The 17971-nt window shown below is 54.5% G+C and overlaps 2 protein-coding genes across 4 annotated transcripts in view; one reads left to right on the top strand and one right to left on the bottom strand.

Moving 5' to 3' along the window:
- Positions 1 to 17667, bottom strand: part of IRF2 (interferon regulatory factor 2) — a 75166-nt gene extending 57499 nt beyond the window's left edge. Inside the window, exon 1 of one of the 3 annotated variants that reach the window (XM_045821483.1) lies at positions 17476 to 17667. The gene's annotated coding sequence lies outside the window, so the exon portion shown is untranslated. Of the gene's footprint in view, positions 1 to 10287; positions 10523 to 17051; positions 17157 to 17475 lie in introns of those variants that run through there. The other 2 variants (XM_045821484.1, XM_045821485.1) reach the window with 2 other exon arrangements.
- On the top strand, positions 16037 to 17534 carry LOC123807435 (skin secretory protein xP2-like). The gene is made up of 3 exons (XM_045821253.1): positions 16037 to 16313; positions 16545 to 17077; positions 17190 to 17534. Exons 1-3 carry the CDS (start codon positions 16037 to 16039, stop codon positions 17532 to 17534), a joined length of 1155 nt encoding a protein of 384 aa, XP_045677209.1.
- Positions 17668 to 17971: the final 304 nt, after the last annotated feature.

The raw sequence follows: 17971 nt of genomic DNA, 5'->3' as shown, positions 1-17971 counted from the left end.
GAATTCCAACCAGAGAAGGCAGTGAAACCGCTAACCCATCCTGCGTCCGGGAATACCTGTGAAGCAAAACCCCATCTCTCCCCGGCACACGGCAGAACGGCCTTCAGCAGTGTTTAGATGTTCCTTACTGCGGCTGAGCAAGTTCCCAATCGCACCTAGAAATTGCATTTGGCATTCGCCGCAGTGTCACTATTTCCACCCCCTCGTCCGGCCCTTCCCAGGGCCACACCGGGCCCTTCCCTGTCCCGGAGAGACCTCAGGTGTGGCGTCAGGCACACCTGGATTCGAACCTCCGCACTCACAACCTACGTCTCCTCCAACTCGTTTCCTCATCTGTGACGACACCCTAACAGCAGGCTGGCAGAGCCACTGCGAGCACGACGTAGAGGAGGGACTCTGCGAGGGACAGAAAGACGAGGCGGTGGCTGCGGTCCCCCCTCAGCCTTCCACAGAGAGGTCCCCCGCAGGAGAGCCCGTGCCCCACCCCGCAGCAGAGCGGGCCACGCAGACTCCCTCCTGAGGGGCAGGCGGGTGCTCGGGTCCGTCTCCCGGGATATCTGAGTTTACTCTCCGCTCTGCTCGGTGCTGCCAGGGTAATCCTCTCGCCACATCCCGTCAGCATCCTGCAGTGGCCCCACAGCACCTGCCGAACAGAACCTGGGCTCACAGCCCGGTCACTCGGCCCCGCCCCAATGACCTCTCACCGCGTCCCCCCCTCCTTCCAAACAGCCGAGGCTCACAGCTTCCTGTTCCGGAACACAGATGTACCCACCCCCCCCGCCCCCCCGGCACAGAGGCCCGGGGGGCGGGAGCCCCATCTCATTCACCTTCCGACCTCCCCAGACATCCAGCTCAGCACCTGGCCTACAATGTGTGGTCGTGACTAAGAAAGTGGGTAAATGTCTCCTCTAGAACCCACGGGGGACACAGGGTGGACGACAAAAGGCGGATTATGTGAACTCATGTTGTGATGGATGAAACTTATTATAAACCAGTGACAAACGGAATGCAATGATTGCAAAAACACGCAACGTAAAAAAGAATGATTTTTTACTACAGTCAAGACATTTCCTGGTGACTCAAGCTCAGTATGATAACAAACTTTGGAATTATACTTATTCACTATTTTGTTCAAAAAAAAATTCTTATTGAGCCATGTACTGTGCCAAGCACTAGGGACATCTCGGGGGGCCGGGGGTGGGGGAGGGGGGAGGGGTACAAAGACGAGGACGTGATCTCTGTCCTTCAGGGTCTGCACCGAGACAGACGGCCCCTCTAACACAGGGTGCCGTGGCCCGAAGCGGACCGCGGGGGAGCAAGCCGAGGATGCTGAACCTTCAGACGACGCCCTTGACGGCACATGTACCCCATGCAAACGGAACACGGTTCCGGGGTCTCGGTTCCTTCTCTGCACCAGACTCACCCCCTGCCCCCACTTCACTGGCCTCACAGTTGGTGGGGCCGTGCATCTCACACAGGTGACGTGTCTGGAAGGCATTTTGGGGGAGTTTCTCTATATTATATAAAAGCCCAGAAGAGAGAGAGAGAGAATTCTGGAAGATTTCAAAGAAGAGGGGGCATCGGAACTGGGCCCGGAAAGGGAAGGGATTCTCAGGTGGTCAAGAAGGAAAGACATTCCACGCAAAAGAGTGACAGCTGGCCGGCCGGGCGAGAGTGTGCCCGGCACATCCGAACCAGCGGGAACACCAGACGCTGTGCCCCTGGCACTCGGGGGCGTGTGGCCGAGAAACAGCTGGACCAGCACCTTAGCAGGGTCCTGCTGTCTGACAGCACCCCGGGGAGTCTCAACAGTGGCCGCTGGCCTTCCCGCCTGCTCTCTGGCCCTGTCCCTCCCTGGGAAACCCAGCACACGAGCCCTGTCAGCTCCAAGGTACAGTGGGGGGTTCACGTCTGCACAGGGAATGACAAACGGACAACTGGGCCAGTCGTTGTGATTGGACTCAACCAACACTCGCCGAGCCCTGGGCATTGCTGAGCCCTCACACAGCAGGCCCTCTGATTTATATTATAATGAGTCAAGAACGCAGTCGCTGAGAACAGATGCAAAACGTGGTATACTGAAATACGGCAATGAACTACCCAGAGCGTCCGAACAGGGCTTCAAACCTTATCCCAACAATGAAGTGAAGAGCCCAGCAAATATCCAACCAGCGGTACCAGTGCAGCTGGGCCACTGAGCCGTCCGGCCTCCCCACCTGGGGGTGACGCCGTTCCTGCCCCAGTCACACTGTACAGATGCCACTGCCTCCCTCTGGGCCTCCGGAGTCCCTGCAGCTTAGGCCTGACCCTACTACGGTTCCAGGGGCCGGCCCTCCCACGGTGTCCCTCGCCAAGCGTGCCTCCTGCCCGGGCAAAGGAGCCTCCCCAGCCAGCAGGCCAGGCCCGCTGCTGAGCCGCCAGCAGGACCCAAGCCCCCTCCAAGCCACCGGGACGCCCTGTCCTGAGAATGCCCGCTGTGCCACGGCGGGGCTCCAGGGCACCTGGCCCTCTCTCCGTTCCCTGACTGGGGTTTCTCCTCCTCTGAATTCAAGAGAGCCGACGCTGCCTCCCCCTCACCTGAGTGCTGCAAACCTATTCACAGTCACCTCCCTCCAGAAACCAGACCCAAACACACCAAAGAGAGCACTAAACATCTTTTTGTGCCCGTGCGTCACTTCCCCCTAGAGACGTGTGCGAGCACTTCAAGGACCGGCCTCGTTCCTTGCGAAAGCGCAGCCCCCCTTGCATCGGGAAGGGTGAAGGCAGCCCCCCTTGGAGCTCCTCTGAAAGGCGGCAGGTGCACAGCTCCGCCACACACACCCACCTGCCAGCGGCGCCATGCACCACCCTTTTCTCAAAGGTGAGGGGCCAAAGGCTCCAAATCCTCAATGACCGCCTCCCCGGAGAGCTTGCTCTACGCTCAGAGCCAAGCCCTTCCTCCCTGGTAAACGCGGGGACTCTGAAGGCAGCAGCACCTGGCCCCCAGGGTCCGCCTCGACACTTGTGTCTGCTCCCCCGACACGGGAGAGAAAGGAGTTTCAACCCTCCGTGTCTTCACTCACTCTCGCTGTTCTTTCAAAGGAAGAGGCCCGCTCACCCACGGGCCACCAAGGGCCACTCCCTCCTCCGCAGGGCCGGTGGCAGGTCGGTGGGGAAGCACGACCAAGTTCTCAGGCCAGAGGCGCACCTCTCCTCTCAGTTCCCTCCCACAGCCGTTCCGGGCTGCGCCTCTCTCAAGCACACGTGTGGTCCCTTCTCGTCCAACAAACGACTGTCGCCCGGCCGGCCGGCCTAGCAAAACGAGAAGCTCCCTGAGGACACGAAATCGTCAGCTCTGCCCCTCCGCGGCTCGGGGCATGCCGCGACAGTTCACAACGGTCTGTTGGAGGGACTCATCCTCCTGAGCGTTTTATTTAAAATACCTGTTTGCAGAAAGAAGTCTTCGACTTCATTGCGTCACCATCCTATTTGTTTTCATGGTACTTGAGGCCAGCTTTCAGGACTTTTTTTTTAAAGCCTTGGCCCCAAGCCTGAACGGAACAAAATTTTTGCAATTCCTCTTCCCCTTCTGCCTTGTGTCAAACACAGACATTATGCATCTTCTTCCCAATTATTTACAACTCGCCCTCAGTTGGGATCCCTACCTTACCTCCCCAGGCTGTATGATTCAAGAAAGACCAACTTTTCGAAAGGGCCGTGCAATGGGAAAGTTGGGCAGGCTGCGGAAGTAAACCAAGAACGTTTCTCTGCATTTCTTCTTCGCCCGTAGCTCTTATCAGAACAAATACGTGGTTTCTCGTTCTGTCAATAATCCACAATAAATACACAAACGCTTTTATTCACTTTCCCTAACAGCTCTCATTACAGCAATACATGTTTTTCATCCACTCGAGTACTGAACTACTGCCGAACGCATTGTGTGTGAATTCTCCTGACGCAGCTGTGGCTCTGAGAGCCTTTTCACTTCCTTTTATCCCGACACCGAGACACAGACAAGCCCTGGGGTCTTTTCCACGAGCCCAAGCACTGAGGGTACCACGTCAGCAGCCTCGATGGTCAAGTCACTGCGGCGATCAAGCACTGCTAGGAATTTCAGGAGTCAAAATGCAACGGATACAAATTACCTCTATACTACAGAGTTTGACAACACATACTGAGTACTCACTCTGGACACAAAGACCCTGGGCAGGTCCCCTGATTTCTCCAGCAGAAGAAGTGAAGGAGCTGACTATGATCTCCAAGGAAACCTCCAATTCTAACCTTCTGTGAAAGGGCTAAGTATGTCGATCTGATTCCCCATTTACCAACCCACGGTGACTCACTTCCTTCAGTATAATTCAATTCCTCTGCAGGTGCGTAACAGCTTTATGACATCTTAAATTTTTAAAAATGTGTTTGTGCCACGTGCTACATATACTGTGAGGAGAGAGAATTTTCCTTAGTTTTTCAGACCGTACTAGTTTGTGATTTTTGGAAACCCACAGAAAGAATGACTCGAGCCTACAACTCAACAACAACAACAACAACAACAACAACAACAAATAATCAACTCAAAAATGGGCAAAGAACTGGAATCAACATTTCTCCAAAGAAGACACACAAATTGCCAAGCAGCACGTGAAAAGATGTTCAATATCGCCAGCTATTAGGCCAATGCAAATCAAAACCACAATGAGATCCTCACGTATCCCAATTAAGATGGCTATCAAAAAAAAAGTGAGAATGACACATTCTGGGGAGAATATGGAGACGCTGGAACTCGTGTGCATTCCTGATGGGATGTAAACGGCACAGCCACCGTGGAAGACAGTTTGGTGGTTCCTCACACTGTTGATAAACTCACCGCCACAATGTGACCCACTGGGCAGAAGACTCCCAAGCGAGAACTCAGACGCTTGCACGCGAAGGTTCGTTCCGGCGAGATTCACAACTGGCTGCAACCCCCCGAGCGCCCACCAATGGACGCGCGGATAAGGACAGCGGTGGGATGTCGTTTAGGCGTACAAAGGAGTGGGGGTCCGACTCCTGCCACAGTGTGGGCTAACCTGGAAAACACTCTGGTAGGGGACAGGAGCCCGTCACAGAAGGGCAGATACCGTGCGATTCCACTTCTGTGAGGTCCGCACGGAGACAGACAGCAGGACGGTGTCGTGGGGAGGGAAGGGGGGCTACTGTTTTGTGCACCCAGAGTTTCTGTCCGAGATGGTGACAAAGCTCTGGAGGTGGACGGTGACAACGGTCACACAACGCTGTAAGCGCACCGAATGCCACCGGATGGACCATACAGAGCTGACCGCAATGGTGGACCCTGTGTGCCATAACTGTACTGCGACAACAGATGAGGCGCTAGGCACGCCATACGAGTTCTCTGCTCACCGCCACTGCTGCCTTCAGTCCTGTGACTGATAATAATCACTATTTAATTCTACGCGACCAGAAGCATTCGTTGGCCACACACACACACACACACACACACACACAGACACACACACAGAGGCTGTGAATGATGGATGGGTTTTCAAAATTAAATAAGGGCCAGTTTCCCCTTCACGGCGAGGTCATCTCAAACCGCAGGAGGAGAAAGCCTGCCAGCGCCAGCCTCCGACCTCGGGGGGGCTGGGGGGACCTGGAGCAGCAGTGCCCTGTCTGCTGGTGCGCTGCTGGTCCCAGTGCCCACCGCCCTGGGGGGAGGGGAGGAGACGACCGTCAGGACTCACCCCCGTGGGTCCCCTGCCTGTCGAAGGGCACCAGGCCGCAGCTGAACCCCACCTGCCCCACCACACGTGGGGGAACTGTAGGGGAGCAGCAACAGCGACAGCCCTGCAGTATGCTGTTTTAGGCCTCGGAGGTGCTGTATCAAGAACCTGACTTCTAGACAATGAAATGTGTGCAGCTGGCCAAAACTCTGTCACATTAGCACTGCTGTTTCCCCTACCACCTGAGACACCCCACGTGGCCTGCGGAAGGACCCAGAAGAACCCCAGAACACAGGTCCCTAAAGTCACCCCGGGACCGAGGCCAGGGACCAACTGTGCTTGGGTTTCAGCCTGCTTCTCAATCAGGCCCCTGAATAACTAACTGTAAGCGATGCCGCGCGCCGACTCCAGTCCAAGCTGGTTGCTCTTTTGCCTTTTCAAGTCCCCATCTACACAGTTAGCCCTGAGTAAACACCTGCTCAATCATTGACTGAATGAAGGATCCAAAGTCCAGCTGAGGGTCCGCCTCTACCCCATCTGCCAAATCGCAACCAGCTTTTGAAGAAAGAAAGAAAGAAAAAAAAAAGCCTAATGCATTCAAAGCACCTGTCACAGAGGCAGATCCTCTCCTACAATATTTTAACTTCATCTTGACTTCTGGAATCACCAGCATGACGGCCCCCCAAAGTGGAAATAGCAGTTCATCTACATTCCCGACGGGGCCTCCCTCCCAGGCTCCCCAGGCCTCCATAGTCATTCTAGTGACGGGGAGGAGAGAGGGGAGCAGGCCCACGAGTGTGGGTCCTTCGGACGACCCGGAACACCCCGAGTGCCCAGGGCGCCCAGTGGGAACCACCGCCTCCCGGCCAGTTCTCCAGCCTTGCTGCCCCAGGACGTCGACTTTGAAGGTCAGGAGAACAGTGCACATGTGCAAGGAGGTGCTTCCACACAAACAAGATCCCCGAAGGCGGTCGACAGGATTTACCTTCGACATTATCACTTGAAAGTGAGATGATCCTCGCCCGTTCTTCTGTCAGTTTCAAATCCCCAAACCGACCAGAATTCACTTAAAATTGAAAACTCGAGTGTTTTTCACTGGAAGAGAGCAAATCGGGCGCAGCTCCGAGCCACTGAGCAGCTGGGAACTTTTTTTTTTTTTTTTTCTTTTTTGCTGAAGGTTCGGTTTAGTCTTTATTTTTCTAGCTGCTGGCCTTGCTAACACGACTCCGTGAAGGTCGTATTTAATCTTGCAGAGAAATGCTACCTAAGCAGTTCTTTGGTAAGCTTCAGTAAAAATAAATTGCCCTGGCCCCATGGGTAAATTTGTTGCTTCAACCCAACAATTACAGTCAGAGAGAACAAATGAAGGCAACTGTAACATGCCATACTTGATTCCGAAAGAATTTTACTGAACATATGCTATGGGCGGAGAGTTTGTTAATAACAGTTATTGTTAATAACTAACGAACCCACCAAGAACACAGCAGCTCCCAAATGTGTATCTCCAGTTTATCAGCAAACATAGCTTGTTTATATGCACAAGAAGGTCGTTAGTATCACTGAAAGGTAAATGTCAAAGGAATGGACTGATAAAAGTTTTTTTAAAAAGGCCTAGGCACAAAGGAGAAAAACCAAACCATTTTTCATCCTGTGCGCGTTGAGCCCCTAAGGCAAAGTGACAAATTCCAATAGTTATGTGCCCCACACACGTCCCACTAGGTTTCTACCCCAGAGCAGACCTGCGCCATCCAATCCGAGCTGGAATTCAGCCTCCCTAGCTAAACTTTGCTTTGCAGCCAAAAATCAAACCAACAAATATTTATCTAGGGCTCCCTGCGTATCAGGCACTGGTGGGAGTGCCAAGCAATCCAACACGATCCTAGCTCTCAAATCACTCGCCACGTAGGTGTTCTAAACAGAAAAAATCCGAGGAATCGACGATTTCCCCAGCAGCCCAAGAGGCCAGGAAAGAGTCGCGATGCTCACGGCAAATTGCCCTCGGAGGGGCGCACGCGGTGTGCTGCTTCTGAGGACCTGCGAAGCGTCTTATCCTTCTAGGCCGGAGAGACCAGGTGAGGTTCGCCTGGGAGACACAGGGACGCGCGGGAAGTTGTAACCACGCCCACTGCTCCCACTCCGCGTCCCTACGGTGCTTCGGGGTTCGGTCCCCACGGGACAGCGTCTCCCCCCAACACAGCTCTTCACACCTCGCCCCCCCCCCCAGTCCCACCCCGTCGTCTACCACGGCAGCCCGCAGCCACGAGGCCGCTGTGTGTGCCCTTGAACGTGACCAGGCTGAATTCCGATGTGCCGTGGGCATAAAACACACTGGATTTTGAAGATTCAGTATGAAAAAAACAACACGTTTTTATATTAATGACATGTTGAAATAATACTATGTTGGATAGACAAGGTAGCACAAAACATTATTAAATTAATTTCACCGACTTGGCTTTTCCAACATTGCTACTAGAACATTAAAAAGCACACATGTGGCTAGCATTGTATTTGGGCTGGACACCACTGTGCCAATCAATGCTTTTTGTTTCTTTTTGGCCGTGCTTTGGCGTCCCGCCTCTGCGCTCCCAGCCGCTACACCCCGCCCTAGGCTCAGAACAATCCAAACATGTCTTCAGCATCTACAAAAGGATCAAAAGCATTCTAAAAATTTCTTCAGGCAAACATTACGAATGTAGAGGCTCCTTCAGTTATGGAAAGTCAGAAGTCGTACTCTGAGTCACACAAGTCACACAATTCGCTCTCCAGCAGGACCCCGGTACCGGCTGGGAGGGGGAGGGGGAGGGGCCGCAACTGCCCAGCGCCCCCTGCTCTTCCCACGCACCTCCGCCACTCAAGACTCGGGAGTGCGCAGGTCTGAGCCCGGGAAGGTCGGCCTTCACTGCCTTTAGAAACAGTTATGCTCCCCACGCTGCAGGAATCGGATCTGTAGCCACTTGCCTAAACGGATTGCCCTTATCCACACACACCCTTGACCTCTCTACCTCCTCAAGAGGGCCGCGTGGCCACAGGTAGGTCCCTAGGCCCCGTTCCCAAGGCGCCAGGAAGACCCATGTCTCTCAGCGCGTCCATTTGAAAAGAGACGAAGCCCGGACCGTAGGGACACCCCCAGCTGTAAAAAGCTCACGTGGCGAAGGGTCAGGATGAGAACCTACAGAGTGCGGCCCACACGCACGGCCGTCAGTGTTCACAGCGCCACCTGGGTCGGGGGACCAACGCGGCCACACCGCTCGGGCTGCCGACCTGGCTGTGCAGGTCGGTGGAGAACTCTTTTCTCCTGCCCCAGGGTCCTGGGCCACGGCAGCTTTCACGCACATCAAGGACGTCCGTGAAGTGGGCTAACAACACCCGGGCCTTCCCCAGGCCTTGACAGGACAGTGGGCCCCAGCCGCATCGAGGATCCATCCGAGGATATGAAACCAGCAAGAGCTGCGGAGGGGCCTTCTCGTGTCTCGGGCCGGGGAAGCCCGCACCCTCCAGCCTGGCTTCACGCATCGAAGCAGAGAGCGCACCGGCCGGGCCTCGTGCACGCGCAACATCCTCGCCGGCCACGGCCAGGGCGCTCGTCCAGCTCTTGCACTTACCAGGGGTGAGGTTGTGTGGGACACGGTAGAGTCGACTTGAGAATATTCTCCTGCTTATATTTAGTGCTGTTGTACTAAATGTGGAAAATTCCAGTGTTTCAAGAAGGTTTTGAAAAACCCACCATCCACCCTGGCTGGTGTAGCTCAGTGGATTGAGCCTGGGCTGCGAACCAAAGTGTCGCAGGTTCGATTCCCAGTCAGGGCACATGCCTGGGTTGCAGGCCACGGCCCCAGCAACCACACATTGATATTTCTCTCTCTATCTCCCTCCCTTCCCTCTCTAAAAAAAAATAATAAATAAAATCTAAAAGATTAAAAAAAAAAGAAAAACCCACCATCCAAATGTTTTCTTCCAGGTTTGTTTGTTTTTTTTAAATGATGTATACACAGATATACACACACATTTTAAAAATAAAATTCAGGTCACAATCCAGTAGCCTCTTTTTCTCCCCTCAACACACGACACAGGCCTTCTCCCATCGTTCAAGGCCAGCCCCTGAATTTCGTAAGCTACGTAACACTCATGGTCTGGGTGTGCCGTATTTCCCTTAAATGTGTTCCTACCGCTGGGCATTTAGGTTGTTTCCAAGTTTTCACACTCTAACGAAAGCTACTTCAAGAAACATCCTTGTACACAAACCTTCATTCCATCTCTGGTTACACCATGTGAGTAAGTTCCTAGAAGTGGAATTACCGGAACAGAGAGCTGAACATTTTTAGACTTCACGTACACAAAACTAAAAATTCCAGAAAGTTAATGTCAATGCACAAGGCCCATCTGTGACCTGCAGCACGTATTTTAAAGTCAGGGACCCGCAGGACCCAGTCCCGGCATTTGCGGTTCACCGACGGCCTGCGCTCCCTGCTCCTCGGGGAACCCTGACTCCCAGTCCCCTCCCACGACCTGACGGAAATAAAAATAAAGCAGCAGCAGGAAGGACAGTGCAGGAAGAGAGGAGGGCGCAGGGGAGCCAGTGCGGCACTCTGACCTCTGTTATCAACACGTCAGGGCAATTTTGGATTCAGTCCGAAGCCTCAGGCTGGCAGGAGCATCCATTGCTCCATGCTCTCCGGCTGTGATGCCACCTCTCAGGTAGCTTCGGCCATGCCCCGGTGACAGCCACTCAGAGCCTGCTGTCTACTTGTGTGCAGTTGGCCAAGGCCTGGCAGTTTCCCCATCAGATGCCAGCATCCCACGCACAAAAAAGCCTGATTCCAAAGTCAGAAGTGGAGGGTCCTCTAGCATTTCAACGTGCCCTTGAGTTCCTGTCCATGGACTACCAACTGGCCCTCCCCCACCTCCCGAATGCTTCCCGCAACACTCCCGGCAAGACCAAATGTCTGCCTGCCCGACCTCCTCCTTTCCCTCCCTCTTTCCCTCCCTCGAGAGTTCGGGAGGCACGAGCGTACTCTCCACCTGGTTCTCTGTTTTCTCCACCTCATCGGTCCAACGGTCGATCGGTCCATCGGCCAACGGTCATCGTTCAGTGACCTCCCCCCACCCCCCGCCACTGTTGCCCACCGCTCCACACACCCACAGCGCCCTTCCCGGGTGGGGGACACTCTTCCTACTGCAGTCGTTTTCCTCCTCGCTTCAATGATTCTGGGGTGAGGAGAACAACAACCACCACCAAGAAACCAGCCATCTTCAAAAATAACACGTGAGAGACTCCTGGAAATAAAGCGGTTGGCAGGCAGTTCCTTCTCACTCAAAATGCCGACCCCACGACACAGGAAAGTCGTTCGGATTCCGAGCCCCCGGGGCCGGGACAGCGTCTTCTTTCCATCTTAAAGGTTTTTCTTTGGATCCTACAAAACCCTGACGGTCATAAGCTCAGTAACAAGAACAAATTAAATTGGGAGCTCATCTCGCCCTCGATCACATTAGGTGTGTGAGCAGCAAAATGCTGGTACACAGGCAGCAGCACGCTGCCATGTGCGCCTGGGAGGGGATTATTGGTGAAAATTACACAGCAAGTAATTAATTAACTCTCAGAGTGTTTGTTGAATGAAAACCGGACAGCCCTTTACCACACAGAATCCTAAATTAAGATAACGTATCGAACTAAGTGGGCCTTGCCCTCGAGATAAAAATGCTGCCAATCCACCCTCAGAGAGAACCACAAGGTCTTGTTTCTCACAAAGGTGGGACTTTAGACAGGGATCTCGAGCCTGAGACACACGGAGACGTCTTTGTTCAACTCTACTTCTTCCTTGCTTATCAAAGCTTAATACTACGTTGGAGAGGGGACTACAAGCCAAAACAGAAACACACAAAACCAGCCCCCAGCTCTTTACGTCCTTCCTAGACAACGAGGCAGATCCGTAACACAAAGGCCTTCCGGCCTCTCCACAATGGAAAATTCAAAGTTTCTCAGCCTTAACAGTTCCGCCATTTTTATAGGACAAGCAGGGTCAGCATGGGGAGGGCCCACAGGGACGACCACAGGCTCCCTCTGCTTAACTTCCAACCTGACGCAGCCTCTGAGCCAATGGAAAAAACAAAAAGATTTGGTTCTGGGGGAGAAGAGCCTGGATTCAGCGCTTCTCCACCTTTGCACTGGCCCACACACCTGAGGGACAGGGATCCAGGGAGGGACAGGGATCCGGGACACCCTGGTGAGTGGCAGAAGCTTCCTGGGGGGCAGGGGGTGCTCCTTAGGGCTGGAGAGGCAAGGAGAGGAAGGGCTGTCGGTGAGCCTCAGACCGGAAGGTCCCTGGGTGGTTTCTAAAAGCCCCTCCCCCTGGATGATTTTGATGCACACGTGAGTCCCCTACAAAGACGACAGAACTGTGCAGGCCCATTTTACAGACCGGAAAACTAAGGTCCAGGAAGGGGAAGTGACTGGCCAGTTAATAAAAGAGCTGAAAATCAGCTCCAGGCCTCTGGTGACTATTGACCTCAGGTGACCCCCACTTCACAGAGCTTTGGATTTGGCCAGCCATCACAAATGTGTAATAAATAAATAAATGAAATAAAGGCACCCTGCTTGCGCTCATTTAATTATATAATCCCCGGGTTGCCACCATAGTTCCAATCCCGGGGTCACGGAATCCCAGGCCGAACTCAAACGTTACTGAGGGCAGGGGAGGGCCCTGGGCTGGTCCCAAAACCTCAGAAAGCCTAAGAGGACCACACGCTTATGCAGAAAACAGCTGCCTGGGATGTCCAAAACACCCCTTTCGGGCTGGAATTCGATCAACCAGATTGGATGCCTCCAGTTCTCTCAAGAGCATCAGGAGCTCCGACTGGAAGGCTCGCGTGTTTCTGAGTGATCTCCAGGGGCACAAGACGCCTTCCTACCGACACGCAGCTAGTCTCCCAGACGGTTTGTCGGGAGGCAGGGCTGGTGGGGGGAGTCATCTACAAGGGACTGCTGGAGGTAACAGGCTGGCCGGTAGGGCCTGCCGCCTGCTCCAGGCCTGCGAGGCCGGGCGGAGGCCTGGGGCCAAGGTCACGCCTCGGCCCCAGGAGCTGGGACCTGCGGGCTTCATGTCCTGCCTGTGTGTTCCCCTTGGTACTTTGCAGAAAACGGTGGCTTCCGGCTTAAATCTAGACTCTACGGATAACTTACCGCTCTTTGCGAAAAATCAAGATTTAATCAAGCCTCTGAGTGCCCGTTCTCACCAGGAGGACCACTCGAAACCCTGCCCGGGGCAAAGACTGATCACACACACTCAGGCCCAACACAGCGCACAGACGGGTCAGAAAGCCCTCATCTCCCACCCAAGGGTGGGAGGGCACCGGGTGTCCCACCCCACACAGATGAACGAACCAACTTTATTACTGACAACTGAAACTTCACAGCAATCCATATTATGTTCATATACTACTTTATGCATTCTCAACGTTAGCTACTATAAACATATACTATGTATTCTAGTTACTTTTACATACATTGTGACATTGTTTTCACAGACACAGCGGTGGGCGCATAGTAAGCACTCAATAAATACAAGTTCACTGAGTCCCTTTAAAGATCTAAGAGCAAAATACTGAAGTCAGTGAAGGGCCTGCCTGTAATGAGATAACGAACTGAGACAGAAGCAATGACGGAGAAGATCCACACTAAAGCACAGGGAGTTTGGGGAGGTCTGTTTCTGATCTGAGGAGGGGACATGCACTCACTGGTCCGACCACTGCTATTTCCGTATCATTTGGTCTCCATGAGTACCACCTAACGCTTCTTCTCACCAAAAAAAAAAACAAAAAACTGACTGACAATATGATATTTCATTGTTAAATACTTTGCTGCTTTACAGGAATGTATATTCCCTGTTAAATGTCTTACCATTATTTATATATTCTCAGAATAAGTAATCCCTTCTGGGTGAAAATTCTACAAGAGAAATTGAGTGTTTCATTCATAGTCAGGATGTCCTGGCTTTTTAAAATTAATAATAATATCCTGGCTGGTGTGGCTTGGTGGATTGAGTGCCGGCCTGCAAACCAAAGGGTGGCTGGTTCAACTCCCAGTCAGGGCACGTGCCTAGGTTGCGGGCCAGGTGCCCAGTTGGGGGGGGGGGGCACCTGAGAGGCAACCACACACTGATGTTTCTCTCCCTCTCTTTCTCCCTTCCTTCTTCTCTCTCTAAAAATAAATAAAATCTTTTTAAAAATTAAAAAGCATACTTTTAAAAATGAACAATAATCTAGCCCCGGCTGGCATAGCTCAGTGGATTGAGCGCGGGCTGCGAACCAAAGTGTCACAGGTTCGATTCCCAGTCAGGGTACATGCCTGAGTTGCAGGCCATGACCCCCAGCAACTGCACATTGATGTTTCTCTCTATCTCCCTCCCTTCCCTCTCTAAAAATAAGTAAAATTAAAAAATAAAAATAAATTTTAAAAATGAACAATAATCTGATAGAATTGCATAAATTTGTGCCTTACACATTGGTACACAGCTGTAACTTACACGACCTTCTTTTCATACACAGTATCTTATCTGTCTCCCAGAGCAACCTGATCAGATATACTGTTAAGCATGATTATTACCCTCCACAAAACCACCCCCAGGTGATAATTCCTGTATGCGTCTTTTAGTTGCGTTCTGACAGCTCACTGACTAGAATGCAATATCCCCGGGGCTCTGGGTGGGGGCGGGGAGGTCTCCCTGTTCCCGGCTGACCCCACAGTGCCTAACACTGTGTGCGAGGCATGCTGAAATGTTTTAGGGAACCGCAGTAAATGAATAAAGGCCTTTGTCTGCTGGAAGCCCTTTTTTGGTGTACAGCACATAATGGAACTGTGTCCCACATGCCCTACTTAGACTTCAGGGGTCTGTTCCCTATCAAAAGGGAATTGTATGAAAATTCTCTAAAAACAATAGAGCTTACACTCGATACTGCTAAGAATAGAAGGACGACATCGTTGGAAACAGGAGAAGTTCAATGCACGTCGAATGTTGCACACCCAAAGTTTCAAACTGTCCACTGTGAAGTTTAGACATCTTTAACTGGCTTTGGTATATTGAGTCTTTGCCTAACGCAGCGAGCGTTTCAGAAAGCTGAGAGAAAAATGGGGCCGTGGTTCACAGAACTGTCAGAACTTTACGACAACCATTTGTTTGCCTGAATTTGCTTCCGATTTAAGTACAAACCCTTACTTTTGATTATGATGACATTTTACAGGTAATTCCATCTGAGACACATGGAATTATCTCTACTTTTCCAAGGTTAACAGGAAAAAAAAAAGGACAACTCTTTGAGAATGAAATATGTAAATGTTTAATATTAAGAAGCAGTTCCAAATCACGGCAGCCAAGAACTCTTTGATCTGGGAGGCCAAAATCTAACTTCTTACACAACAGGCTGAGTTATAAACTACAATCATTCACTAATTACAGCGAAATGACCATCGATCAACAGATGGTCCAAGGTTACCCTTAGAAAGGTCCGCTTACATTCTAAATATTCCTTCTCCTGAAGTTTCCTTAAAAATTGATTTTTTAGGTTTCTTTTCCCCCTTTCTCCATTAAGGGAAAAAAAAAGGGAACGACAAGGGGGTTGAGAAAACCAGAGGAGCCCGAGTCCGCGTGCCCGATGACGTTCAACAGGGACCGCCCTCGAGGCCGAGGCCGGGTGAGGGAGCGCGCATCTGCCTGACGCCCAGGCTCTCGCCCCGCGCCCTGGGTCGTCTCCAGACCCCTGTGTGCACCTGCCCCGGAGCACCAGAGCCCGCCGGCCGCGACGTCCCGGCGTTATTTGCAATCGGTCTGAAAACTAATAAACGACTGCAGGCTTGACAGCACCCTTGGTGATTCCTGAAAATCCACAACAGGAAATGTCCCTCTCCTCGGCCCTCCCTGGGCCATTCATCAAAAGCAGGCCGAGTCACAGCGACAGGGCGGCCCGTGGCGGAAGGCCACTCAGATACTGGGAGGCTCTGCATTTTCTCATCCCCGAACCACGGAACCAAGGACAAGCCGCGCGGCCCACGCTGGAGGGAGGGAGGAGACCGAGGAGGCGGCGGGCAGCGGGTAGAATGTCCCCAAGTTCCAAACTCTATCCTGGGCGGTTCAACCACGAGCGGAACCCGAGCCACGCCGCTAGTAGGGGGCAACCTCTGCCGCCTGTCCCAGGAGTTGCACTCACAGGTGACGAGCACGGGTCGTGCCTAGGCCGCCCGGCCCCGGCCCCTAACGGGCGAACCGAACGCCGCCTTTGCGCCTGGCTCAGGCTGCCAGCCTCCGTCCCTTTTCCGCTCTAAAGGGGCAAGGGGGCGCGGGGGGGCGTCAATGCCCCAAGACCTGGGGCCCGAGAGCGATGCCGGCGCGTCCGGGGAAGGAGAGCGAGCTACATCCTGCAGCCCTGAGAACTTGCACAGGCTTCCGGAACCGACCCCCCAGGCGGTGGCACCGCGAGCGGCCGAGCGCCACGACTGGCCGCGGCGGGCAGCGCTCAGGGACGAGCCCGGCGGACCAGGCGGAAAGGAAGTGGCGGCCGCGGCTTTGCACCAACCACGTTCGGCCGGCGGGCGAGTGCCCCACGGCGCCCAGAGCCGGGTCGGAGGGCGTGGGGCGGGCAGTCACGTCCCCGGCCCGCCGCGGCCCCACATCCCCCAGGAGACGCGGGCCCCCCAGCGTGCCAGCAGGGCACCGCTCGGTCCCCTGAGGCTCCCCGCCCCCACCTCGCCCGCTCCGTAGCTGAGGCGGGTCAGGCCCAGCGCGCGAGGCCGGCCCGGGGCGCCCGTGGGGACCCGGAGGCGCCTGGCGCTAGGCCGCGGCCAGGGCAGATGACCCTTAGGCGCGGCGCCCCCCCGGGACGCGCCGCCAGAGCCCCCCGCGCGCCCGGACAAGTGCAGTGACAAAGCCCCCAGCCAGGCCGGGCGCTGGCCGCCGGGAAGGAGGACGCGACGTCCCTCCCGAGCGGCGGCGGCGGCGGCCCAGCCCCGCGGAAGCCGGGCGCGCCGGCCAGGCCCCGCGCCCAGCCCGGCTCCGAGCCCGAGCGCCCGGGACCCTTCCCCGATCCCGGCGGGCGGGCGCCCCATCAAGTTTCCTCCCGCCCCGGCGGGCGGCGCCTCTCCCAGCCCCGCGCGGGCAGCCGGGCGGACGGTGGGTGCCTGCTTATTTACGCCGGAGGCTGCCCGCACAGGCGCCGCCGCCGCCGCCGCCGCCGGGCGCGGAGCAGGACCCGCTCCCCGCCTCGGATCTGGGGGCGACGGCGTCTGTGCACACGCACACACTCTCACACGACCAATCTGCTGTAAAAGGAGGCCCGACTCCGGCGGACCCGCACCCCCACACACCACACCTGGGGCGCGGAGTCACACAGAGCAGGTCAGTGTCCATGGAGCCACCTCTCCGCGTCTGCAAATCCAAAAGTGAAATTAAACCTCCACCGACCTCCTCCTCCTCCTCCCTCTCTACCTCCTCCTCCTCCTCCTTGCAGCCTCAGCAGCCCCAGCACCAGCAGCAGCAGCAGCAGCAGCTACAGCGGCAGAACCTGCTTCCCCTAAAATCACAGGATCCTGAACCGCGCGGACTGCTCCTCCAAAAATCGGTATTAATATTTATGAGCCCCAGCGTTCTCCGTCTGCAAAACATCATGTCAGACCATCTGGACACGCGCGCGCACACACACACACACACACACACCCTCCGGTGCTCACAAACATGCCCTCACGAAAACCACACTCGCACAGTCCCAACTATTATTGGAAAAAAAAAAATGTTACCTCTCGAGTGTGCTTTTTCACGCTACCAATGCGATTCCGCAAGATTTGAGTGTTGCTAGGGTGTGTGAAATGGAAATGAAAGCCCGTCGTCAGTTGAATAATCGCAGGAGCAAAACTAAAAGTTACTCCCCGGCTTGCCTGAGAACAGTCCAGATCGAAAGCAAAACAAGGAGAGGAAACCGAGCAGCCGAGGCTGGAAATCCCCCCGCCCCCCGCCCCGCTGCGCCCGCCTCCCTCCGCCCTTCCTCCCCAGTGTTTGTTTCAGGCTTGTGCAACCGCGAGGGGGGTGGGGGGGGCGGCGGAGGGCGGGCGCGCGGCGGCCGCGAGGTGCGGAAGTTCGCCGCCGCCGCTCATTGGCAGGCCGGGCGGCTTTCATCATTTCTCGAAAAGTCGATTTCATTTTCACTTCCCCACGTCGCGGCAGCGGGAGCAACAAGCGGCTGCTCGTGAGTCTGTTGTTGGCGCGTGGGGCGCCCCCCGCGCGCCGCGCGAACAC

This window comes from Phyllostomus hastatus, unplaced genomic scaffold (genome assembly GCF_019186645.2).
Source record: "Phyllostomus hastatus isolate PE091 unplaced genomic scaffold, TTU_PhHast_1.1 phas_scaffold_46, whole genome shotgun sequence".
In the NCBI taxonomy this organism is placed as follows: Eukaryota; Metazoa; Chordata; class Mammalia; order Chiroptera; family Phyllostomidae; genus Phyllostomus; species Phyllostomus hastatus.
This window is presented reverse-complemented; position numbering and strand designations above follow the sequence as displayed.